Raw genomic sequence first — 25,738 nt, 5'->3', positions numbered from 1 at the left:
GCTGCATCCACGAACGACCTTTTGGCGAGAAGAGTCGGGTACGGCGGCACTTTGCCCAGAGAATCATCCCCCCTTTTTTTGCTTTGCTTCCCAACCTCGTGTCGCTTAGGTGCTCATCGACAGCAGAGCAATTGGAGTCTTGGAAAGTCGGCTCCCTCCTGTTGGTCCCATTGTTGGATTATCACCCAAGCCTTGGTGTTGTCTTGGTTCGTGGTGGTGTGGCCAGTCGCGTTCTTCGGACGAGGGAAAACAAGGCGAAAAAAAAGGGGGTCTTCCCATGTGCTGGGTGGAAATCCAGGGTTCAATGTTCGCTGTGTGTCTCTCTCCTTGTAGTGGGTGTTGGTGTTGGTAGTGGTGGTGGTGAGTGATGGTGGGATGGGATGATGACTGTCTTCCCTCTGTTTCTCTCCCACACATCGCCGTATCGTATCCTCCTTCCGAGGTCATCGTCGCTTACTCCGCCGCAGAAGAAGAGGAGGAAAACAGGTTGAGACGAGAAACGAGGGGGCGACGGCCGCGATTATGTAGCTGCGGCGCAAATACGAGAATTTGCTGGTTCTGGGGGCGCGCCCTATTGTTTCTCCTCCCCCTCTCGCCCTCTGAAAATGTGCCTCAACCACTGCCCAAAAATTCTGCCCCCTTCTGTTTTGGGGTCGTTACGGGTTACGAGAGCTGAACTTCGGCGGTGGCCGAGAGGTGCGAGGGCCCGTTGGACTGCCTTAAGCGATGGGCGCTGGGTGTATGACTCGCCCGGCGCAGTTAGGGGGACTTACCGGTGGGATTAGTCAGGGCGGTCTGGGCCGGTCTGTAGCGCGGCTTGTGGTTTATGGTTATGAGTTTAATTCAGTGGTTCTGGGACAGATGATGGGTTATGTTTTTGAATGGTGAGGTTTGTATGGTGAATGGATGAGAGAGTAAGTGTTGTTGAGAAGAGATTGAGTGCGTACAAGGAAGATAGATGTGCACTGCTCGAGGATCTGGTGGTTGCTGCTGTTGTCGCTGTTGTCCTAAGTCCCCGGGCTTCATTGAGAGGGTTGGTCAATTTTAGCTCATGACAGCTGCATGCGACCTCCGCCCTCCCACACTCCCGTCGACGAGGGTGCATCGGAGTCAGTTACGCTTAAAGCCTTTCTCCATGCCACTTTACGAAACTGCATGCTTATCTGGTAACCGTTATATCGTCTCCGATGGTTCGTTCGTGATGTGGGAGTTCGGAGGTTGTGGTGGTTTTTCGGACACGGTGTACCCGATTTTCTAGGTGTATGGGGAATTGTGTGACGATTTGAGGGACTTGTCGGGGCAACTTTTGATGAAGATGGGTTATTGGTAAGTTTCTTAGATAATGGAGTTGTGAGATTGATGGCTGGGGCTATTTAAGCACTTTTTGTGAAAGTTGGGATATCTTGAGGCTGTTGTGTTGGCTTGGAACAGGCTCAGATGCGCGGGGCTCCCTTGTGCTTACTTCCGAGCAACTTTGATTCCGTTTGCTTAAGATATGAAATATTTCGCATGGCTTAATGCTCAGTTTCGTCTCTCGCAAGCTTATGTGAGGTGTCAATGACGACGGAATATATGTATATGACGGGGGATAATCGACAACGTCCTCCGTTACGAGACCCCCTTCCATGTCATCTGGCGGGTCAGAAGTAGCGCTTTATTTGAATACGATGAAACCGCGGTTCTATGATCTCGCTAGAGTGAAATATTGTTCGTTTGGAGAGAAGAGGATGTCCACGATAGGGTGATAAAGGTGTGGCAGCTAAATGTTGATGTTCATCTTCATGCCTAACATTGCGTTTAAACTAAATTTCTCCTTCTCATGAGCATCACTGCGAATAAGATCTTCATGACTAGACCATCAAGCGTATTGTTTACTTTCTACTTGACCACGTTGAGACAAGATGATTAAGTTGGCCTCATCTTAAAAGGTGAAAGGCGGCATCGGAAGAGTCCCTGTTCACTCCAGAAACCTTCCTCAGGAACATATGTCATAGAGATGTTCAATCATACCTTTTACTTCAGAACATCAGCCTAGAATCATGTTGTTTCTCGTGAGTCTCATGCTCGGTGTCCCGCTCACAGTCCCAGACGTGCTTAGTTGTTCTCAAGTACGACGTCCGCAAGTGAGTTGCATTTTCATATTAACGAAGTCCCCTGTTGGATTGAGCTTTAACGAGCCATGAAAAAGTGAATCAGTCATAAGGTAATTGAATTTAATTCAAAGAATGAGTCAAGAGATGTCAATCAAGTTGATTTTAGTACTCCAAAAATTGATACCGATCAACGATTTTCACGCCATCTTGCTGAATTAAGTATTTGGATGTACACATTCTACTAGTTGAAACGGCACCTCGGATGCCAAAATCTTTGGAATCCAAATAATTATGATGAAGATGTAATAAAGTCTCGAGTAGATCTGAATAGCCGTGGCCTTGAGTCTGTTACCTATCTCAAGAAGCTATAAGCCACTGGCGATACCCATGCCATCACCACTACCCCATATCTACGATACTCACACAAACACCGAAATCTAACTGAGAGGGTAGCGACATTGTAAGCCTCATCTCGGTTCACAAGAAATCCATCCAAAACAGCTGAAGAGAACGCCATGCCATCTCATACAGCAATCCCAGACCGGTCCTTCCCCCGGCCATCGGGCAGCAGCTCCGGATTAGGTAAGCCTCCCATCCGGTGTTAGTGCCAACCAAGGAACCAAGGAAACCAAGAACTGCAGGTCGCGCCCTCGACCAAGCCTGGCCAACACAGCAGCAGCAGCAGGCGGCGGGGGCAGCCAAGCTGAATCTGCAGGCTGACCTCAGTCTGTATCGCTGCTGCCCATTTTTGTTTTTATTTTATTTCATTTCCTGTCTCCCAATAGGTATCGAAGAAGGTGCTCTAGGTACGTATCTATCTTTTCCATTCCCATTCCATCTACCGGACCCCTGCCCTCAGCGACCCTGGTTCCTGACCTTTCTCACTCTGGTCCAGGCCCGGCTGGCTACGCGCTTGCTCTCTCTCACCTGCTCCTCCCCCGGATTGTCATTCACTCCAGCGACATCATCGTTTTCTCATTTCTCGATTTTTTCGGGCCAGACCTCTCGTGTGTTTCCTCCCTACATTACTGCCGTCCAACATAGACGAGGTCGAAAGCAAACACACAAACAACTGTCTCCAGCTCCACCCCTCATTGATCATACCCATCCTGCTCCGCGGCAGCTGCAAACGCCGTGATGAGAAACACACTGCTCGCCGCGGCCGGCCTGGCTGCCTTCAAGACCGCGCTCGCATACGACGCGACGGTCTGCGGCAAGGACAAGTTCACAAGTGAAGACACCAATTACATCTGTAAGACAATCCTCCTCCCTCCCTCCTGTTCTCCGGTGGTCAAACACATCGTGAGATTCACACCACACCCCTCGTTCACTTCTCCAATGCGCCCACGCTGACCATAGACCACAGTCCAGTCAAACGCTTGGGCACCCGTCGGCGATGGCTTCCAATGCGTCTCCGTAAGTCACATTCGCCCTCCCGGAGTCCTCTCCGCCCTCTCCTGACCACCCCCGACTAACACGGCTCTCCAGATCGACCAAGCAACACCAGCCTTCGACGCAACCTGGTCCTGGGACGAGAACCCCGAAAACGTCCACTCCTTCCCCCACGTCCGCTTCAACTCGACCAAGCTGCCCACCCGCCTCGACGCCATCAAGACCTTCCGCCTCGCCACCAGCTGGACCATGACCGCCGGCAACCCGGGCTCCTCCGCCTCGCGCGACTTCTCCGCGTCAGCCTGGGAGGACAGCAAGGCGAACCTCAGCGGCGTCGTCGCCAACGCCGCCTGGGACTTCTTCGTCGACAAGAACAAGAGCAGGACGTACAACCCCGTCGACGCAGAGGCCGAGATCATGATCTGGCTGGGCAAGGTCGGCAACCCGTACCCGCTGATGGGCGACTCCATCCTGACCAACATTACCCTCGGATCGACCGAATTGTGAGTTTTCTCCTTGACCATTTTGCATCACATGTGACGCTGACCACTGGAAATCAGCTCCCTCTGGTACGACACCAACCAGCGCGACCAAAAGGTCTTCACCTGGGTCACCCGCGACGGCTCCGACGTGAACGAGTTCGACGAGGACGTCAAGCCCCTCTTCGACTACGTCCTCAACTCTGGCGAGATTGACAAGGAGTCGTGGCTCGGCCTCGTCGAGTTCGGCTCTGAGGCCTGGCACTCCGAGGACAACACCACCTTCAGCGCGGCCAACTTCAAGATGGAGCTCGACAATGGCGACTCTGGCTCCGGCGACAGCGAGGATGCCGCTGGCATGGTGACGCTGAGCGCCTGGCTCCTGGCCGCGCCCGCTCTTCTCATGCTCGCTGGGTTCTTTTAGATGATATCATGGATACGGCCGTTCTAATGTCTAGATAGACGATAGCCGGGCTCTACTGGCCCCGACTTAACATAATAACAATACTCATCATCACCAAACGAACAAGGCTGAAGATCAACCAGCGCATTCACGAAGACCCTTAGATCAGGTCAGCCTTGCATGCGCGGATCACCGGTGACTAGGATACTTTGAGCACCCTGAACATCCATCACGATACGGCGGTCCGCAGAAATCATGTACCTGGAGTATGGCACCATGTGACCCTCTCCGATGCAAGATCGTTGATCAGGACCCTGTCAACCACCCCGCGCAAGTTTGCAGCTGTGAAGTGCCGTTGATTTTGCGATGGCGGCCTCCCGTTGAGACCTGTCACTTGAATTCTTTGTCGTTGGCCACGACGTGGAACACAAGTCTCAGCTAGCATGTGAATCTGCATACCGATGAAGCCTGTCTCACAGAATACGCGTTGCCCAAGCCCCCAGCCACGACGAGATCAACGCCAACACACGTTTGGTGTGGGAGAGACAATGTCAGCCACGTATAGGCGGAGGTGGCTGGCTGTCCGACACGGGCATCAATAGCCTCGCCAGCTTGCCATCCAACGTCGCTGTCATGACGTCTACATATTTCTACTCGGGGTCCAACGGGCATGCTCTGTGCATTATGGCTGCGATTCCCGCAGGCTGCATACGGTGTGGCATCTTTCCAAGACACCATAGACGGTAGCCTGGGCAATCGCTGGGTGAGCCTCAATTCCCGTGCTGTGACCGTGGTTTACAAGTGGTCTGCCTAATGGCTTTGGTGTGTCTGGCAATCTCTGTTGGTGGTGTGGTGTGCTGCTGCAGTGCTCCCACACATCTCACGAAGGAATAGGTTCCCGGAGCTTACACGAGTCTTGGCGGAACGGTTGGCGTCCGAGGCGGGTTGGAGGGCGGAGCGGGATTGGGGGCAGGTACCTACCTCGAGGGGGAGGCCACCCGCAGGAGAGGGAAAAGGGCATCCAACGGCCTGTTGTCATCGAGATCGACACGCCGGACAATAGTCTCGAAGCAGGCTGGGTTAGCTCTGATGTCCCGCTCCGAAGGTACCCATGAGTCTGTGTGTATCTTCACTATCCACACCCGTTCGATAGAAAATCAATGGCGTGGAAAAAGTCGTCGAAAAACAAGGTGCTTATCTGGCGAGACGGCTTCGTATTGGCGCCTTGGCGCGCGTGCCGCCATACCGAGAAGGCCAAGCACACGTCTACAGAAGAGGAGACGTGCCCAGGACAGACTCGTCGGATGGAGGCGGAAACCAAAAGGCTTTTGCCGCTGCCGTGCCGTTGCGCCTGTCAGGAATAGAGCCGAGATGAAGAGGTCATTTAAATCTCTTGCGTGCTTTTGTCGGGCATTCGTCAGGGTAATCTTCCTTCCGCTGCGGTTCTTCCTTTTATCACGGTAGAACCACTTTTTCTCTCAGATTCCAGAGCCAAAAAGTCCCCAATGATCTGCGACCACGATCCTTTGATAAGTGGTTCTGCTGATGAGAGATAGACTGTGCCGTGGTCGAGCATATGGCGCTCCGTTGGATGCATGTCGTTGTCTTGGCGTGTAAGTGAGCGGCAGGCGGGAGTTCGAACACGAGGCAGGGAGTGGCCCGGTCGCCATTTCGCAGCGATTGTCTCGGCATAGAAAAACCGGATCAGCAAGTTGAGTGGGCATCGTCGTTGATTTTTGGCGCGTGGACGGTGGAGAGGAGGCTTTTTCGTTGGGTTCGGCCAGGGTTGCGGAGGAGCAGGGATATTGTCGGGAATGAAAAGTCGATGCAGAGGGAATTCTCGCCATGGTGACATGTTTGGTTCGACCATGGGCTGCGGTCATCGGCCCAGAGACGGCGGTGCTCTTGGGATCGACGGTAGAAACAGTCCGGCAGGCCCGCCGGGGTGCGTGATCGCTGCATTCTGAGTCGAAATGGAGCCTTTGGGTGTCCTTGTCGAGCTGAAGGCCTCTATGCCAGACTCTGGCGGCGTCATCATGGCCTTGCCGAGAAAGCTAGAGAGACATGTTCGTCAGCGATGTCCGGCGGAGGCGGGACGGCGGCAAGGCAGTCGAGCAAAGCAGCGCGGCGTGGAAAAAAAGGAAGCAAAAACAGGGAATCGAGCAAGAAGGCACGCGCCAACGAATGGGGATGTCGAAATAGCCTATCTGGTGGAGGCTGTCAAGGTTACGCTTATTACCTTAGGTTCCTCTGGGAGCGGGCTAAAAGGCGACCATTGTTCGTTAGTGAGGTGGGAGTCGGAAAGGCCAGCTGAGAAAAACCGTTCTCAACCTGGGTCGCAACTTGCTGCTTGGATTGTTTGGAGTCTAGACCTGATGTCTTCTGTTTGGGTCCACTTCCGCTGTTCTATTGTTCGGCGCGTTTGCCCGCTGGTGAAACATTCTGCATCATTGACGTTATTTCGCATGTGCCGTGGAGGAGGCGCTGCTGCTTTGGCGAGATTCCAGACTGGAATTCTGTGTCTTGTCCTTTGGTCTAGCCATGTTTGCTGGCCGCGCGTAAATGAAGTCTGGTATCAAGGCGAGACAAGCCACCAGCCAGAACGACGGAAAACGGTACATTCGAGAAGCCAGCGTCTTTGTCTCGTCGGGTCGTTGAAATGTGGTCGAACCCGTTGGTGGTGGGATCTGCTGGTGGCTGGGAGGGTCCGATTTAGCGCGGTGTTGAAGGCAGGATTCCCACCGAACCCATCGGATAAGAACCGCCGCTATTGCTGACTCGAGCCTCACGGCCAGTCCAGATCGGGTTTAAGGAGCGCGAGGCAGGCTGACATTGGAGATTTTGAGCATCATGACAGAGATGAGGCCGAGGCAGCGAGCAGGATCTAGGAGAGTCAGGAGGAAGTTCAAGATTGCCCGTGCTGCTGCTATCATGACCCCTGCTCTGATTGGCGAATGGGAGGCGACATGATTTGATTGGGACCTCGCACCTGCCCGACTGACACCACCCGCCCCTGCCTGCCTGCCTGCCTGCCTGCTCCCGCCGTTGGTGTAAGAGGTACGTACCGGGGTGCTTCGTTCTTTCCGTTCTGCTGTGATCAAGGTGAAGGTGAAGGAAAGAAGGAAGAGCCTGCCTGACGGCAAGAGCATCACATCGCACCCGTCCGCCGTAGGAAAGAAAGAGTGGGGGCGCAGCTGCAATCCGGGAAGGACCAGATGAGGCGCCGTCGTGGCTGCAGGAGCTGCTGCAATTGCAATTGCAAGTGCAATGCAGGCAGGATGGAATGGATGCACCTTCCTGCTGTCGCCTGTCGTCTTTCTGGTCTGGGCAGGCGCTGGTGGCCGAGACTAACAAACGGCTCGCCGCCCCTGCCCTGCCTGCCCTGTCAAAAAGTGACATCCACATTGACTTCCACTTCCCGTCGCCCTCCACCCCCAAGAATCCCGCTACTTGGCGGCTCTTTCTTGCACCTTTTTTTCAATGTGCCGCGCATGCGCTAATTTGAAGTTCCCATCTTCTTTCACCTGCGCAAATCAAAACTTCGAAAAAAGCTAACAAACGAGCCCTGTTGTTGCCCCGGCAGTTACGATGATGCTTGTGGCGTTCTTCGTTTCCCTGCCCCTTTTCATGGCGATTGTCCACCTCACCTTGCGGCCAAGTCCGCCTCCGAAGTACCTTATTCCTCCAGCTGGCTTGCTTCTCTCAGTCCATCCATCTCGCATGTTTCCGTACCGTATGTACCGTGTCGGTACCTGCCTTCTCGCCCTGGTTATTATTAGGAATATTTACCGTATCTGTCTGCCACTGCCACTGAGGCAAAGCGATGCGGATGCGGCGTTGGCGCCTCCACCTCAAGGCATCGAGCGGTTGTTCTGATACTGAATCTTACCTATCGTTGCCGTTCCCCTGTCCTGGTCCTTTTGTTCTTCTCCGTCTCACTCCTCCCCTGGTCGAACTGTCACCGTCGTCTTTCTCCGTCTCACAGTACCATGGGCAAGGTATCCCGCGAGCACTACTCCTACCTGGTGCCCCCAACGGTGTGAGCCCATCCCTGCCTGCCTTAGACCATCTGCAGCTTCATGGGAACCTCGCATCCTCCATCTGTGGAGTTCGTCCGCGCAGGCAATCTGACTTAATCTTGGCACTGATGTCACGAACGCTCTGATTCTCTTTCTACCTAGGTACTCGTTCATGGTCAAGGAGTACGAGACTAAGAAAAATGCAGGCCACCATCCATCTGCACTTCTTGCCCCCCCATGCTGCTACCCAATCGCCGCATCCCGGTGACCCAGTTCACATCTGTTGCCCATGATCTGAGTGGGCTTTCCTGAATTCCATGGCAGGGGCAGGAAAAGTCCATCCCATGTAGCATTGCCCGGGCAATATTCAACGAATAGAGGCGGGCGACGCCTCTCTGGAGAGAACCACACGACTTACCCAAGTAGAGTATCCGTAGAGGATGAGCCCGTGTTCGGCTCCGTACCGACCGTATCTATCCTTGTAGACGACGGCCGCACCTTCCCGACAGACGCCAGACGGACGACTCACTTGCGCCTGCCTTGTCTCTGCATCGCCTGTTGCTGTGTGATGTTTGTGACTGCGGGCGTGCCTTCCTCTCCCATCTCCCACCACCTGCCACATGGGAAGGTACCTACCTGCCCTGGTCTGTCTGCCTCAGATTCACCACACTCACCCCGTTCCTTCTCACCTTGACTTTGGGTCCTGCTTTTTGTCTGCCCATGACTCCTTCACCATCGACACTCGTTTTGTTTCTCCTCCACGCCCCTCCGCCTCCTCCCACCACCACCACCACCTCCTTCTCCTCTCCTCCCCCCCTCCGCCAGCTAAGATACGGATCCCGGGTAGCTTGCCTCTAACAAAACCTTACCTGCCTCTGTCCATCGTTGCTCGCAGAGGCTGGCCGTTAGCTCAAGATTGCACCTGCGTATCTTAGGTACGCGCGCACACGCTGCCATCGTTGCTTGCTCTCGCCGCCTTACACTCGCTACACTAGCTCCACGCTCCACGAGGCTGGACACCATTTTTTCAAAACACCATACACGTCTCTAGTCACTCGCTTTGACGACGTTCGCTGATTTTTGGGATTTTCTTTTGCTTCTTGTCTCGGTTTACCTTCCCCGCTCTCGCTATCCAGACGCCCTTCACCACGTCCGCCGTCCAAGGTCAACGTCACGGAAGACACCGTCGACAACTTGAAAGCCATTTTTGTTTGACTTGTTTCCTCCTCTGGCGCCTTCGTGCTCCCGTCGACGGAAACTTTCTCTCGCTATCCTCCACACGACCGTTTGACGAATCTTCTCTTTTGGATTCCAGGTCACCACCACTAATACCATAATGTCGCGTCCTCTCACTCCCCGGGGAGGTTCCCCCGACTCGGGCCTGACGCCCCCGAATAATCCCTTTGCTTCGAACCCTTTCGATACCGACAACGATTCCAGCGCTGTCGCTTCTCTGGCCAGCGATTCCACCTTCACTGTGGTATGTTTACAACGTCCTCATGCGACGATCCCAAACCCGACAAAGCAGAGACTGATTCCTGTCAGAATGCCATCAATGGTCCATCTCCCACAGACACCCCGCAAAGATCAGGCCAAAGAACCAGCTGGGCAGACTCCTCCCATCACCGCCTTAGCCGACCTGACATCGTAAGTCTTCACATATCCTCGCTGCCACCCGAGCTACGGAAGGGACTCTGGCTGACCGCGAAACAGGAGCCTTCGCCTTTGGCGCGAGAGGTCTACAACGAAAAAGGCCACCAGCACTCGTCGTCAGACACAGACATTGAAGCCAACCATGTGCCGCCCGTCGTGTCCGACCCGGAGAAGGCCAACGAGAAGCACACGACGGCCCTCCCGCCTTCTACGGGCGAGTCATTCCCCAAGCGTCTGTACAACCGCTTCCGCGCAACCTACTGCCCCAAGGAGGAGCCGCCTTTGGTGCTGCCTGTCTGTCCTAACGACACAGAGAAGCTCACCTACGTTCACACCAACCGCATTCTACTCTACGTCTTTGGCGTGTTTTCGTTCCTTTCGCTCGGCGCTGGTATGTGGTTATTTGCGCTATCTGCCCCGGCTTTCTACTGGTACGGTGTTTTCGCAGGTGCCATGTGCATCTACCTGTTGATCTCGTATGCCGTCGGTATCATTGGAAAGGACTGGGACTACAAGGGTCACCTGGAACTGGTGGAACGCTTCCCCATCACCGAGGAGAACGCGCCAACGGTGGACATCTTCCTGCCTTGCTGCTCTGAGCCTCTCGAGATCCTGGAGAACACCTACAAGCACATTGTCAATATTGACTGGCCCGCCTCCAAGCTTCAAGTGCACGTCATGGACGACAGCGCTTCCCTCACTGTTCGCGCTCTCGCCGAACAATACGGCTTCAACTACTCCGTTCGCGACGACCGACCCCGCCTCCGCAAGGCCGGCAACTTGAGATGGACTTTCGCACGCACTAATGGTGACTTCTTTGCCATCTTCGACGCAGACTTCTGCCCCCGCCCCGATTTCGTGAAGGAACTGATTGTGGAACACCTGGGCGACGATAAGACGGCCTTGGTCCAGAGCCCTCAGTACTTCCGAGTCACCGATGACCAGACCTGGGTTGAGCAAGGTGCCGGTGCTACACAGGAGCTGTTCTATCGTGTCGTTCAGGTCAACCGCAACAAGTGGGGAGCATCAATCTGTGTTGGAAGCAACGCTCTCTACCGTCGCGAGGCTCTGGTTGAGGTTGGCGGAACGGCCGAGATTGGATTCTCCGAGGATGTCCATACTGGGTAAGTTCGGCGATGCGAGCAATCGTGAACAGGGCTAACGTTGTGTAGTTTCGGCGCTGTTGATCGTGGCTGGAAGGTCAAGTACATCCCTCTCTGCCTTGCCACTGGTGTCTGCCCCAATTCCCCTCGAGCCTTCTTCTCCCAGCAAATGCGTTGGGCCCGTGGATCTACCACGCTGTTGACCAACGGTCACTTCTGGGTCTCAAACCTCACCCTCATGCAGAAGATCTGCTACCTCTCAGGTAAGTCTCATTCTCGCAATCACCAATCATTCACAGCTAACATGTCAGGTTTCCTCTACTACTCTGCTGTCTCGCTTAACATCTTCCTGGCCCCGATCGCAGGTACTCTTCTGCTTGCCATCCGTCCCGAATGGTTCAAGTTCTGGAACCTTGCCTTTGCCATTCCCTCGATTCTCTACGGTGTTATTCTCATGCGCGTATGGGCGAAGGCTAAGTACGGCTTCAACGTACAGCATGTGGTGACAATCCAGAGCTACGCCTACCTCACCGCCATCAAGGATCGCCTCTTCAACATTGAACTCCTCTGGGCAGCTTCTGGTGACGCCAAGGCCCACAAGAGCAACAAGTATCGCAACATGCGAATTCTGTGCATTCTCTGGACTCTTGTCGTTACTGGTGCTATGGTCGGTGTTGTCACCTGGCGCCTTCTCAACGGCTTCACGTGGTACCACCCACTGCCGCTCATCATCATCAACGTTTACAACTTCTTCATCAACCATTACTTTATGTTCTGCAACTGGTAGCGAAATTCGTCGATACCCAATAATTGTGTACGTAAGGAGGGAGAGGAGGATGGGGAGGTGTTTGTGGATCAAGCCTTGCATCATACATGGATAATGGAGTCAAGACATTTGAATTAGATGAGAGGTTGGCATACCAAGTGTCGACCTCATGGAAACGGCCGATATCATCGTAGAATCGCGCGTGAAAAGCTTGGCACCGCGCGCACACACTCACACAGCTTCTGCAGCATACATACATTCGAGAGTCTTGTATATCTGATGGATAGAGCGAGCGCGAAGTACAGGTCATGCGCCGCCGCAGTAGTAATAATAGTAAAAGTTCCTCTGTCAACTTGCTGAAAGAACTTGTTGAGATCCACGGAGGGCAGTGTTACCTGATGCACTTATCTGTCTGGATGACAACGGAAAGGAGGCACGTGGGAGGTATCGGACCACCTGGCAGATGGCCCGGGAAGACAATCAAACTGAAGAGGCTTCACATCGATGTGCGACACATCTGTCGCCCAGATCAACAGCACGGCTCATGCAATTAAATGTTTATAAGAGTATTTTTTCTGTTTTCCCTAAGCTAAAAAGTCTATCTAGATCCCGTCCATGGTGTCGGAAATGTCTGAAGTGTCGAAGTTATCGGAGGTGTCGAAGGTGGTGGACGTTGGCGAAGGTGTTGGTGGTTGGAGGTGTCGAAAGTGTCGAAGGTGGCGGGCGACAACCAGTTGCCTGAGTCTACCTGTAGAGGAAGGATAGAGTCGAAGGCGGAGCCCGAGTCATAGCTGTAGAGGAAGCCAGAGTTCAAAGGCTGTGAAGGGGGGCTGATTGTCGAAGTCGAAGTCGAAGTCGTAGTTGGAAGTGTCGAAGTCGAAGTCGGTGTCGTAGTCGGTGTCGAAGTCGGAAGTGTCGAAGTCCTGGGAAGCCCGAGTCTACCTGTAGAGGAAGATAGACTCGAGGGCTTGTTGCCCGAGTCGTGGCTGTAGAGGAAGGCAGAGTTCGAGAGCCCATCGGCGATATTGGCTCCGGAGAGCTAGCGCTGGCATGGCCTGAGTCGTGGCTGTAGAGGAAGCCAGAGTTCGAAGGCCGAAGAGGAGGAGGAGCCGAGGCGGAGAAGAGAGGCCAAGGCTGGGGGCGACCGCTGCTGGAACTCGCGGGTCTTTGTGGACGCCCGCCCCAGGTCAGGGTTGTTTTCTTTGTGGAGGCTCGCGTATGCGGAAGCACTTAGCGGATGAGGAGGAGGAAGGCAAGGAGAGACGGAGAGGGAGGGAGATTGAGGTTATATAGAGGTTGGGGATGGGAGCTGGCTGGATTCTATTGATGGGGCCCCGTCTGATTGACCTGGAGATCAATTTCGGTGAGGGTCTGGGGGTGTAACTGGCATAAGGTTGGTGATTCCCTTGGTTGTCGTGGTTGGGGCAACCTTTTCGTCCGACTTGGACCGTTCCCAGTGTCTATGATGCGGATTGCTGTGGGGAATGCGAGGACTGGATGGTTGGGAATGCCTTCATTGGGAACGATGACAAGCCACCAAGGTTGCGATTTTATCGTGTTGCCTAGATGAAGCAACCTTCTCATCCAACATGAGCCTCGTGACGCCTACGATGCAGAATGCTCTGGAGAGTGAGACGACCGGGTTTCCGGGATGCTCACCGACGATTGGAAGCTGCCTGCAAAGAGAAGATGGTTCTAGAAGATGCTGGAAGAGAGTGGAAGATGCCACGGGAGCCCTGTAACGAGAAAGATTTGCTCATGCCTCTGATAATGCGATTGACGATGCCTTCGCCTAGCATGAAATCTCACTGATCTCCAAGACGTATGCCATCGGGTAGTAAACTGGTGCAATAGGTGCATCACTCAAATCTGAAGCTCTCAAAAGGCGAACGGAGATGGACTCAATTCCCAAGTGCCAAACGCACCTGCGAAAGGAGGAAGAGGAAACAACAGTGTCAGTAGGTATGCGACACAGGGCGAACGCTCACAGGGGCCAATTGCAGCAAGGCATCAAAAGATGAATTACTGAAATCCACCTCCCTTCTAAGTGATGAATCCCCTGTGATCTATATACAACCGTGCCGCTCCTTTCTTGTCCCCTCTCGTCCCCTCTCATCCCCCTCGTCCCCCTGCCTCCCCTTTCTAGCCCCTTCCGAAAGGATCCCGACAAAACGATTGACGGAGTCTAGCTGTAGAGGAAGACAGAGTCGAGGGCGGGTGCCGTTGGCCCAACCTGTAGAGGAGGGAAGGTCGAGCCAAGGCTAGCTGAGTCCACCTGTAGAGGAAGATGGAGTCGAAGCTCTTCAAGCTTATGGCCCGGAGGCAAGCTTGGAATGTCCCACCCGAGTCATGGCTGTAGAGGAAGATGGAGTTGAACGCCAAAAGAGAAAGCCTGAGATAAAGCTGTAGAGGAAGCTGGGATTGAAACTCGAAGGCTGTAATGGAAGATGAGGAAGAAAGAGAAGAAAGAAGAGGAAATTGAGAAGTGAGATTAGCAGTTTTCTCATACACTCCCCGGGGGACCTGTTTGGCTTGAAGATCGGAAGGGCTGGTAGATGTGTCGTGGATCTACGTTTCATCACTACCTTTATGTCCGGTATTTGCGACGGGACCACACGAATGCCAGGGCTAGACTGGCATTAATTCTTGATTGAAGTTTGTATGCTCTACCTTTCCGGCCGGGGAAACGTTCGGTGAACACTGATTGGATTTCATCAACGGTATTAGTCGCATGCGAGCGGAAACTCAAGAGACGAAGCTGGCCAAATCCGGGTTTTAATCTTCAATCTATCTCCAAAATCGTAGGCTCAAGGTCTTTCGTATATGTGTACAGTGCAGAAAAGGTGAAATCACGGGAAAGACAAGCCCAATTCTTTTGCTGTCTTTACCGAAAGTGTGTCGCTTTACAACGACAAAGTCGGAGTTGCCAGAGCCCCCATAGTAACAGTAGAACACGGGGCGCCATACACATCCGGCTTCACAAACCTTGGTTGAGGGTTGTTGTCTAGAGCCAAGAGAACCAGAGAGTCTGTCTCTGGGTTAAACTTGGGCCAACCAATCACCTGGCTTAACCCGTTCCCGGGACCATTCGCGAACGCAGCCCAGGCTCGCTGCATTACCTTGGTCGTTTCTCTTTGCGCGTCTGAAGGAGGGATACCGCTGACGTCCTCGGATGCGCCAAAGATCATGTGTAGATCGACGCCGTGGTAGGCACCGCTTGTCGGGAAGAGGCGGGTGTTGTCCCAGTCGCCAAAGTAGCGGTAGATCCAGGCCGGCACGCCCTGAGCGAGGCGTGCGTTGGCCTGATAGAGGTTGGGGCAGGTGAAGGACTCTAGGAGGAAGGACGTCACTTGCTCGGATGTTGGAACCACGCCGTTGCCGTAGGCTGGGATCCTGTAGTACCCGTCTTCGTTGTTGTTGTTTCCGAAAAGGATGGGCTGTACTCTTGTTTGAGCGACAATTCCATGGGGGATGCTAGGGTTCAATACTGACCAACTTGGCAAAACTCCCGTTCTTTGTCAAGGAAACGTAGTCTGGAAAGACAATCTCATTGTCAACAATGGGATAGAATGGGGGAATAGAGCGGAGAACGCTGCTACTCGAGGTCGGCTTCACAGCCGCAGCGGCCGCCTTGATATCCTCCCAGTCTTTCTCGCGCATGCATGCCAGGACGTCCTCAGAGTCAGTACAATTGACAGCTCCAACAACAGTGTTCCAGTTTCGCTCAGGTACGCCGGGGCTGTTCAACGGGAAACTGAATGCATTCCCCGACGGCGCGATGAGTCCGTTCACAATGGGTTCTCTGGTGTACGCATATGACCAGTAATCTACGCTAACGCCGCCGGATGATTGTCCGGCAATGGTGATCTTGCTCGGGTCGCCACCGAAGCTGGCGATGTTGGCATGCACCCATTTCACGGCAGCACGTTGGTCTCTCAGACCAAGGTTCTGTGGCTGCCCAGGGATTCCGGGGAACCCGAAAATGTTGATGCGGTAGTTGACAGTCACCACGACCACGTCTTGGGCGTCTGCGAAGTATTTGCCGTTGTAGAAGGGGCTGTTGGTGTTGCCGATGGCAAATCCTGCGGAGCTCTGTCAGCATCTGGGTGGAAGCTCGCCCCGGGCCACTCACGTCCACCGTAGAAGAAGACAATCACAGGCTTGTTGGAAGAGTGCAACTTGTTTGCTGGTTTGGCCCAGATGTTGAGCGTGAGGCAGTCTTCGCTCTGCGGAGTTCCGGCACCGGAAGCGAAGTAGCTGATGATGCGCTGAGCTTGGGGAGTCATGTCGGGATAGTCCACTTTCTTGGATGGTGACAGCGGGCAGTCGAACCCGAAATTTGATGCGTCGTATGATGCATTGCTCGCGAATTGCACCGGGGGAGCGAATCGAAGGTCGCCGACGGGAGGTTTCGCGTATGGGATTCCAAGGTATTCAATCACGACTGAGGCGTTGGACGCGAGATGTCCGGTGATGGGGCCATTTGTCGTGTTCACCGTTAGCCGGTCTGCCCTATGGTGGTTTTGCGATGCGGCGACGAGGCTCGCAAAGACTGCAAGACCAACATCAAGCCAGAAGAAACGCATCTTCGGCTTCGAGAGCGATGTTGAGGTGAAGTTGAAGCTGCTCAAAATCGCGGAACTTTGGTGTTCTCTTGTGCGACCGCCACACCGTTGTATCGGGCTTACTGAACCCGCTTTTGCCCCCGAATCCTTCTGAATGATCGCTGTTCGTCGAGCTAAAGCAACTCCCATGTTCGCTTCTGCACCGCTAGTCACCGGACGGGAAACAGCGCCGCAGCTAGCTCGATCGAGCGGTTCGTACGGAGACAGCGTCCCCCGTCACAGATAATGATTTGCTCGACCCTGGTGGAAATAGATGGTGATCATTTGCGTGGATCGGATTCTCACGTTACGGCGAAATAGGATAACATAGAATCGTATTGCCGATCTCTGAATCGACCTCCTTGTACGTCCGCTACAACCCCCATTATTCATCAAAGTCTTGTCGGTCCAATGCCACCCCACGTCCGAATGAATGAACATCGATGGTCGAGATCTCTGACCTCGAGAGCTCATCCTGCAAAACGACCGACCTACCCGTGGTAAACAGAAGGACCTTCCATTTGTCTCCACGCAAGATCTTCAGGAGATCGGAAAGGTAGTTGTCGGTCCCTCGATCGGTGAGCCAATGAAAACCATCAATGATGCAAAGCACCGGACCGGGCATAAGCCCGCCGAGATCAGTCAGAAGTGCGGTAGCCTGGCTCCAAGTTCCCAGAGACCCGTTAAGAGCCTTGAATCGTCCCTCTGAAATGTCAATGCTAGTCTCTAGCGACGGAAGAAGGAGCTCGATCAGCTGCCTAATGAGTGCATAAACAAGAGATAGCATCGCTTGTGCTTCCATTGTGTCATTTCCATCCCTAAGCTTCTCGCCTCGCCGGAGCTCGCAGAAGTATGAGATGACCGGCAGCTTCGTTTTCTCGGCAAGGGCTATGACCGTAGCTGCCATCATTGTGACTGGGTTTTCGAAGTCGTCGCCTTCGACAGGAGGACCTTCAAGCCACAGTAGGTTTGGAGCGGGTGTCCTAGCCCAATCACTGATTTCTCTGAACGACTCTGGCGGGACCATGATTGAATCAAATGCGTCGCATGGAAGTCGAACTCTATCTCGATGGAAGAAGTCTTCGAGGTGACCAGAGCTGATGGCAATAGCTTCCGAGGTATATTCCGATACTACGTCAGTGGAATTAGCAGAAATATCTATAACATAGACCGAGAGAAGTCTGTGTACCCTGCGCAGGCCCATTTGGCAACATAAAGGCAGTGGTGGGCAAGTGCGGATGGCTCGTTCGGGTTCCGGCTCGGCTACTTTCCAACCAACGAAAGGCTCTCTCTTCTAGCATGTTGACAATGCTGTCAGCCAGCTGCTGCTGCTTCTCAGCAGTCCACAATCCGGAAATCCGACTTTGCTCCCTCAAAATGCTGTCGGCATAATGTTCCATCTCTGCCTGATGCCGCTTTTCGCCCTCAAGGCCCGCCCGCACATCTCGTGCTGTGCTTTCCACTGTTAACCTCGTAGATCTTAACTCTGCCCGGCTCTTTTGTGATGCTAGGTTTCGGATCCGATCCGATATGTCTTTGATCTTTCGCATCTCGTGATCAAAAATGTTAGGTAGGTTCTCGTTGAACGAATCGAGAAGTCGCTTGATTCTTTTCTTCATCATCCAGTCCATGATGCTAGTCAAAAGAAGGAAAATGTGTGCATATAAGTTTGCAACAAGAGTTTGCATGTCTTCCATATTGAACAACTCGAGATCTGTCTTGCAGTCGTCAACATACTGGCTCACCATACACAGCGCTTCAGAAAGCCCTTCTGCAATCTTCTCGTGATTCGAACTTGCCTAGTACAAAGAGGCATGTCTGTAAGCCAACAAGAACATATCGACCTTTCGATTGTGGGGGTGCTACTTACTTGTATCACCGCGTTGAGGGTTCCCGTGAAGATGGACACATATTCATTTCCGGATGGGAGTATTTGTATTAATACCTTGTGGCCATTAAGTGTTGAGCAGAATTTGTGGAAAAGTCTGCTAGTCTTGGCCAGGCGACTATTGTTCCTCCTCGTATCCCAATTCCGCTGCAGCTTTCGAACTGTGTCAACAACACCGTTCATCGTTGGCTCAGATGCTCTCAGATATACACGATCTGATGTGGAGCTGGACTCTACGAAAGCCTTCCATTTCTCACGCAATTGCTTCGTTTCCACATCGAGAATCTGACAAATCGGATTGTCACTGCTCGAAAACAAAGTATTAGCTGTGGCTCATAGCTTGCAAACTTTAGAGAGATACGTCAGGCTGTGTCTACCTTGAATTTGCGTTGGAATCGAAAGTTTGGAAAAAACGTCGCCATGGGTCTTGAGCGTCTCCCTGGCTGCCTTGTCGCTCGGCCAGTAGGTGAGCTAGTGAAAGAGTATGGCTTCCCGCCGGCAGACGTTCCTCGGCCTCGAAGCTATACGCGCGCACAAGAAGTTTTGCTTCGCTAGCATCAGCCATCTTTGCTACCAAAGCCGTGTTAGAGTTCGCAAATGCAATGTAGTAATGTCAAGTAAGATTCGGCTAGGTGAGCGATGAAGGAGGAGCAGCTTGCAAAGATAAGACGAGATGAAGAAGTAACCGGGCTTGGCATTTTTCTGACATGACCTGTCTGCTTGGTACATGCACGATGGTTATTAAACGGGAGGGGAAAAATCCAGTTGATTGGCCCCGTTCTCATTCTGTGAGACGTTTGTGGCTGCAACGCTGCTTACGATTGCGTGATTTACGGCGCAAATAGTCAGCTATTGGTGAAGTTGTGGAAGCTGACCTGCATGACCCATTGAATGAAACGGGTGTTGTCAATCACCCCGCTTCTGCCTATGGTTCATTGGTCGCCTTGTCTGTCCTCAGTATCGGATATAAAGAGGTGGGATGTCTGCGCCACGTAGGCTATAGTTCTCACAACGCGAGGACGATGCTCTCTTTTCTTTCATGAGAGCTGAAGAGATGTCGAAATCGCACATAGAAATAGCCCAGGCAGCAAACACGTCAGCAGAATGCTTACCACAAAATCTTGGCACTGATAGTTGCCAAGAAGAAGTGGTCAGAGAACTAAATCTCAAGAACAGCACGGACCTTGGAGATAAGCCAGTGGTGACTGAAGCAAGTGGGAATCACGCCACTGATCATGGAGAAAGTCCGCAGGAGCCTTGGATAGGATATCGGACGGAATATCGGAATCGCATGACCAACAACCTAGTTGCCGAGAAAGCTCAGAAGAAGGAGGATGGAAAGCCTGTCTTCAGTCACAATGAAGGACCTATTTTCGAAATCATAACGACATATAAGGTTCTTGCACAGGACATGGATACAAACAAAGACCAAGCACTTCTGGCATTAACATCTCAGTCACTTCCAACCTATGCTCTACGGATTCATTCCATAGCGCTCATCAACGCCATCCAGTCGGTTGTTCGCTACTACCCCGGTCAAGACTTGTCCGGAGAATACATCACTATCCCGAAACCATATCCTGTGCTGGTTCATTACTATGCAGAACTACAAAACTTTCGCAAAGCCTGTTTATCGACACCTCGAGATGAGCTGTGCGTTCGAAAACGAGACGCAGCTGAGCATTTGCGTATTCTACTCGAACATATGGATGCTGAGGTCATGGAGGGTGTGAGAGAAGAGCAAGAACGAAACGCACGAGGTTTCTCTACGTTTGATTGGAGATGGGTGGCTCACAAACCAGGGATCACCATTATCGAAAGAGATGACCGTGATCCTGGATGGAGCGCGTCCATTGTTCACTCCGTTGAAGGAGGCGTCCTCGATAATCCTCCATCTCCGTGGAGAGTCAGGAACTGGAAAATGGACTATGACGGGCGATTCGTGGAACGCGTTTGGGATGTCATGGGGGCATGGCCTAAATACGATGGCGAAAGAGCTGAGGCGGCCGGGGGTTATGCGACAAAATTCTTCGATCCTACTGTCGACAAGAGTTATCTTGAGGACGAGGCTGCTCGGGGGTTGATCGAGAATGGAAGACGGTTTTTAGAGATGCTCAGCCCAAAGTGCTACCAGCACCATGGTAAAAGTGTGGGTCTGCCATCAACCCAGGTCAGTCGTCACTGCGCGTTCAAATCGACAAGTAATATTTCATCTGACATGAACTTCATAGATTGACGGTCTTACAATGGTAGACATCGATGCTTACCATTTGGCTCGCCCCGAACATCAACCAACGGCGATGGGTGATGAAGACATACGACACTGGACCAGCAAATGTGTATGCGACATTTGTCAGAGGCGGCAAGATGATGGCTTTGAGAGTCGCAGGGTGCCGCTGTTCATCGACTTCGGGAGTGTTGAAAAGACCGGCAAGCTTCATGATCACGAACTTCTTCTGTTACCTTCCCAAGTCATGGCATACGCTTTCAGAACGCGAAGCTGGGGTGAGTCAGACGCTGTTGAATATGAATTACGGGGGACTAACACGAGCAGAGCATGTCCACATCCGAAACTTGACGGAGCCTCACTATAGTGAGAACATGATAAGTCACTTAGTAATGAGTGAGAGTCGCCTGAAGACCCTCAAAGCTCTGGCGAAGAGTTTTGCGAGAGTTACCCAGCACAATGAATCAATGAAGGATGCCAGATGGAGCGCGGATTTCGTTCGAGGAAAAGGGAACGGGCTGATTTTTCTCCTCCATGGAAAGCCAGGCGTTGGTAAAACTTGCACAGCTGGTGCGCGACCATTTCTCACGAAAGCCGATTGAATGCTGATTACGCGTTTTACGTACAGAATGCATCGCCGAGTTTACTCATCGTCCCTTAATGATCCTGACGAGCAGCGACATCGGAACGGAGCCCCGTGAAGTCGAGGAAAACTTAACCGAGAACTTCAAAAGAGCAATGAATTGGGGCGCTGTACTCCTCATCGACGAGGCCGATGTATTTATGGAGCGTCGTTCCACGTCTGACTTAACCCGTAACAGCTTGGTTGCTGGTAAGGATGTCGTTTTTACTCGCTTCACGAAGCCCACTAACTTCAGATAGGTTTCCTCAGAGCCCTTGAGTTTTATGACGGCATACTCTTTCTGACAACAAACCGAGTAGGGTCATTTGATGATGCATTCATTTCTCGTATTCACATTCAACTGTACTACCCAGACTTCAGTGACGACGAGCGACAAAAAGTGTGGAAAACGTTCATTGATAAGCTTGCCCGAGAGAAGGGCGAAACAATGCGCCTGACTATGGACGCTAAGGAGTACATTGAATCAACGAGGAAGCAGGGTCTCAAGTGGAACGGCAGAGAAATTCGAAATGGTCAGTAGTCCCAGATGATGGGAGGCAATTACATGATGACTATGCTAACATGAATACTTATCCATGGTATAGCATTCCAGACAGCTGTAGCCTTGGCAGAGTATGAGGCAGACAAGGACAGTGAAGGGAGGATCATGGTGAAAGATGACCATCTGCGTGCAGTTGTCGAACTTTCGAAGGATTTCAAAGGTTATCTGAATGATCTCCATCGCAGGGACGAAGGGAAGAGAGCTGAGCACAGACACGAGAGATTAGACAGCTATGAAGGCGCCAAGTAGACGCCTCCATGAAGCCTGGATTGGCTGGAAATATAGAAGAACCTGCAAGTGCCCAAGATTGGTCCGATGGCACATTATTTTAGTACGGAATACTTAATTTGAACCTTTGCTTGTCGTTGTTAGGTGGCCTCTCCTTTTTATCCTGCGCTGACTGTACCGAGGCAAAGCTAGGCTTTGTTCTGTGTGTTATTTGTGCCACTCAAAGCCGCGTCGCCTTACGTCACCTAAGATTGCTTTCAATGAACCGAACAACCGACAAGAAACTCTGCCTCTATTTGGCTTGAAGGATTCAATCAGAACCTAGGCGAGATGCTCTACTCCAGTGCGAGGTGGGCGCCAAGAGTAATCCTGTGATCCTTCCAAAACACCTTCCTTGATAAGACAAGCTTGCCAACCCCAAGTTTACCTAAGTCTGTACCTACCTTACTTACTGATATTGATCAGCTGTTCGAGAGAGGGTATATATAGATCGGTCGTCCCAGGAAATTTCGATTGGCAATGCAATTGAGCACAAGACATAAGTTCCTGACAAAGCTTCCGTCGCACATCACAGATACCTGCCCAATTCACGTTCAAAGCCTCCCAATGTAAGTACATAACTTGGAGTTGATTATGTGGTGTGGCAATAGCAGACGCTGATAATATGAGAAAAGCTCCGAAGTCAAGAACATGGTCAGCCTCAGGTTCGCCGTTCTCGTCACCGCGGTTACCATGGCGTTCGCTGCTCCTGGGGCTATCAAGGCACGACAAGCTGCCGGATGTCAGCCTGCAGAGACTGTCTGCCGCGATGGTTGGGCTTGGTGCTGTTCTGGATCTACCTGCTACGAGTTTGCTCCTCCGATGGCTTGTTAACGACACCAATGTTTGTGAGAGGCATTGAGGATCTGCGGCGAGAATGATGGCTATCGTGGACAGAATTGCTGGAGTCAAAACCTAGCCAATGGTCTCCTTTGCCAAAGGAACTAGCTTTGCTTGGGATGAGAGTGCATTATGGAGCTTGAATAGTCGTAGCCGCCATCTCACAGGGGCTGGTTTTGCTGACGTGTTCGTCGCTGCAGTTCTCCGTCACAAACCATGAAGCTAAAATATATTTCTCATTACACCCCATCAACCAGTTTGACCACCTGGGTCGTCTCTCTCTGTTTGACATTGTTCTTACATGCAGCGTGAGTGGGCATGCTGCCAGACTACGCAGCCGCCTTCTGGCCATATACAATAACGCCGGGGAAATTTCCGCCCCTCTCTGTCATGTCTTTGATGTATCTCTCTTCGAGGTTCTCAAACACCGAAGCCGGCATCTCGGGGCACATCACTAGCGATGCAACGTCAGCTCCATTACAGTTGGCGCCAAGGACGCGACTGACCTTTCGCCTGTCTTGAAACAAGGGCGATTGTGCGTTTAAATGGCTCAATGGACATTTTCATGTCCTCGTCGTTGGCATGTACTCTGCCGACGCCGCAGTTGATCCGCTCCAATTTGACGTTCTGCAACCCCGCCTTTTTGAATGCCTCGGGCAATTTCTTCTGGTACCCCCGATCCATGCCCACCTTCTCCATCATCGTTCCGATAATGTGGATGACATCCTTCAGAGCCTGGGGCTGGTCTGGCTGGTCGGAAGACACGTCCAATTCCATAGCCTGCAGCCATCCGCCAGGCGCCAGCGTTTCTATCAAAAGTCAGGCCACAATGCAACTCAGAAGTGGCGGAAAGCACGAATGCTCACCCGCAAGATTTGCCACGGCCTTCTCAACGCCGGATTTGCTCGTGCTGTGAAGTACGTTGCGGACATGGGTCATGTCGAACTTGCCCTTGAGGTCGTCGGCGGGTGGATCGCAGACGTCCTGGGTTACGTAGCGAATGTTGCCCTGAGCTGACGTGGGCATGAAAACGGTCGACACGTCTGCGCCAACCAATTCGGCGGAGGGTGGGACTTGTTTCTGCAGGTCCCTGAGGAGCGTCCCTAATCTTGCGCGTCAACTTCAGGTTCTGGTGAATGCAACTGGCTACGGGAGCAGCGTACCATCGGCGCAACCCATGTCGAGGACCTTTAGCCCGTCTTTCTTGAGGTCGACGGGGGCGAATGCGATTTTGTTGTTGAGGCACATTTGGATCCAGCGGTGCTGGATTTGGAGACGCTCCACTTCGGCGTCGGCGTTACCAACCATGGCCAGGTATGACTTGTCGTCCTGGGCCTGGGCCTGGGCCCCGTTTGCACCGTTTGCGCCGTTCATGTTGACGTTATTATGAGAATTGTATCTAATAGATTGAATAGATTGAGACAGCTGAGGATTACAAGTATGAGAGAGTTGCTGGCTCACAATAAGACGATGAGAGATGGCGGAAGAGCAATCACTTATTATATGCAGGTCATCGTCCCAAGCTTCAACACCAACTCGCGAAAGTCTCAATGTCAGCTGCTAGAGGCATCGGCAAAAACATACCGAAAAGCGCTGGCTACCGAAGAGACGGTAGCCGGAGCGTAGTTCTAGAATGCGACAGCTAGTCAAAATATTGCCTGTTTCGACCAATGGCTACCGCTCAGGAGCTACTCTGGCCACGCAAACTCAACCAGAAAGCCGGGGAGCATGAACTTCACCTTGTGTTTGCGGTATGGCAGAAGTTTCGATTGCTCAGGAAACAGCATGGAATGGCAACATGCCGGTTAGCGAGCCTCGAGATACGGATCCGATAGCGATACCGAACGGGCTTTGAGAGCGCCAGAGCGCAATAACATTTATTCCATCGAGAATCTCACTTTCAGACGATCCGATTCTCCGTCCGTTGAACGAGCAAACTACTTCGACTTGTCAACTCTCCCTCCGGCTTCAGATGGATGGGGAGTTAGGGATGGTGAGGTCAGTGACGTGTTGGTGGGAGGGAGGGTTCATCGGGTGCGGGCGAGAGGGGCCGGCCGAGCTCCACGTTTTCCCTTCCCGTTTGCCCCTTGCCATCAAACATGTGCCTGGTGGCTCGAGCCACGCAACAGGCACTATCAATCAGTTACAGACGTGCGGACTAACCGAGGTTTACGCTGTCATGTTGCTTCTGTATTTAATTCTGTTTCGTTTGCAATTGAGTTCTCCTTTGTCAGCCGACTGCAGCAAGTCTATGCATGCCCCCGGCGCACTTTCATCTGCTATGCTGCTTCCGCCGTCCGCAGCCGTGGCGGCGTGGCTCCGTCTAGTCAGCCGGACGGGGGCCGGGACGAGAAAAGCATCAATTCGGGGCTGGGCACTATTCGGGTGATCCGAGTAGATTGTCGCTTAGAGGCACGGTAATTCGGAGAATCCTGCATAGCAATTCAGCCGGCGCCGTGCGGTTCCTGGCGTGCCTGGCAGAAGAACGGATGGGTTACAATACTGTGTCACATCGCCCGAGCCAAGCGGGTTGATCCATGCCCTGCAACGTATATCACTGCGCGTATCTCAACATACATGAAACCGCTGCCCCAATCTTGAGCTAAATAAGCAAAGTCACGCCATCCCTGGGAAACACTCACTGTAGGGCTGTTTCTCAGCGCCCTTTGGCTGCTCTCCCAGTGCCGCTGTGCCGCTGCCCGCATGGCACAGCAGTCAACCCTTGAGTCCCTCACATTGCCGAGTCATTCTGGCTGATCCCCTTACCACCTTCCCTCATGGCGCGTGCGAAGATCCGAATCTCTCACGGCCATTGGCTCC

At 52.7% G+C, this 25,738-nt stretch overlaps 6 protein-coding genes across 6 annotated transcripts; 3 read left to right on the top strand and 3 right to left on the bottom strand.

Annotated features, from left to right (window-relative positions):
• Positions 1 to 3,230: 3,230 nt before the first annotated feature.
• On the top strand, positions 3,231 to 4,388 carry COL26b_008743 (uncharacterized protein; the record flags this gene model as incomplete). Its single annotated transcript, XM_053181492.1, has 4 exons — positions 3,231 to 3,345; positions 3,460 to 3,509; positions 3,582 to 3,988; positions 4,046 to 4,388. The coding sequence occupies 4 exons, from the start codon at positions 3,231 to 3,233 to the stop codon at positions 4,386 to 4,388; spliced, it is 915 nt and encodes a 304-aa protein (XP_053034632.1).
• Positions 4,389 to 9,722: 5,334 nt separating this feature from the next.
• On the top strand, positions 9,723 to 11,929 carry COL26b_008742 (uncharacterized protein; the record flags this gene model as incomplete). The annotated part of the gene is made up of 4 exons (XM_053181491.1): positions 9,723 to 9,866; positions 10,100 to 11,163; positions 11,212 to 11,405; positions 11,454 to 11,929. The coding sequence occupies 4 exons, from the start codon at positions 9,723 to 9,725 to the stop codon at positions 11,927 to 11,929; spliced, it is 1,878 nt and encodes a 625-aa protein (XP_053034631.1).
• A 2,882-nt stretch (positions 11,930 to 14,811) lies between these two features.
• COL26b_008741 (uncharacterized protein) lies at positions 14,812 to 16,494 on the bottom strand (the record flags this gene model as incomplete). The annotated part of the gene is made up of 3 exons (XM_053181490.1): positions 14,812 to 15,345; positions 15,401 to 15,990; positions 16,041 to 16,494. The coding sequence occupies 3 exons, from the start codon at positions 16,492 to 16,494 to the stop codon at positions 14,812 to 14,814; spliced, it is 1,578 nt and encodes a 525-aa protein (XP_053034630.1).
• A 403-nt stretch (positions 16,495 to 16,897) lies between these two features.
• COL26b_008740 (uncharacterized protein) lies at positions 16,898 to 17,539 on the bottom strand (the record flags this gene model as incomplete). Its single annotated transcript, XM_053181489.1, has 1 exon — positions 16,898 to 17,539. One exon carries the CDS (start codon positions 17,537 to 17,539, stop codon positions 16,898 to 16,900), a length of 642 nt encoding a protein of 213 aa, XP_053034629.1.
• Positions 17,540 to 21,287: 3,748 nt separating this feature from the next.
• On the top strand, positions 21,288 to 21,790 carry COL26b_008739 (uncharacterized protein; the record flags this gene model as incomplete). Its single annotated transcript, XM_053181488.1, has 2 exons — positions 21,288 to 21,459; positions 21,570 to 21,790. 2 exons carry the CDS (start codon positions 21,288 to 21,290, stop codon positions 21,788 to 21,790), a joined length of 393 nt encoding a protein of 130 aa, XP_053034628.1.
• Positions 21,791 to 23,247: 1,457 nt separating this feature from the next.
• COL26b_008738 (uncharacterized protein) lies at positions 23,248 to 24,292 on the bottom strand (the record flags this gene model as incomplete). Its single annotated transcript, XM_053181487.1, has 4 exons — positions 23,248 to 23,372; positions 23,425 to 23,727; positions 23,785 to 24,021; positions 24,082 to 24,292. 4 exons carry the CDS (start codon positions 24,290 to 24,292, stop codon positions 23,248 to 23,250), a joined length of 876 nt encoding a protein of 291 aa, XP_053034627.1.
• Between the last annotated feature and the right edge of the window lie 1,446 nt (positions 24,293 to 25,738).

This window comes from Colletotrichum chrysophilum, assembly GCF_026319265.1.
Source record: "Colletotrichum chrysophilum strain AFK26 chromosome Unknown scaffold_78, whole genome shotgun sequence".
NCBI classification, from domain to species: Eukaryota; Fungi; Ascomycota; class Sordariomycetes; order Glomerellales; family Glomerellaceae; genus Colletotrichum; species Colletotrichum chrysophilum.
This window is presented reverse-complemented; position numbering and strand designations above follow the sequence as displayed.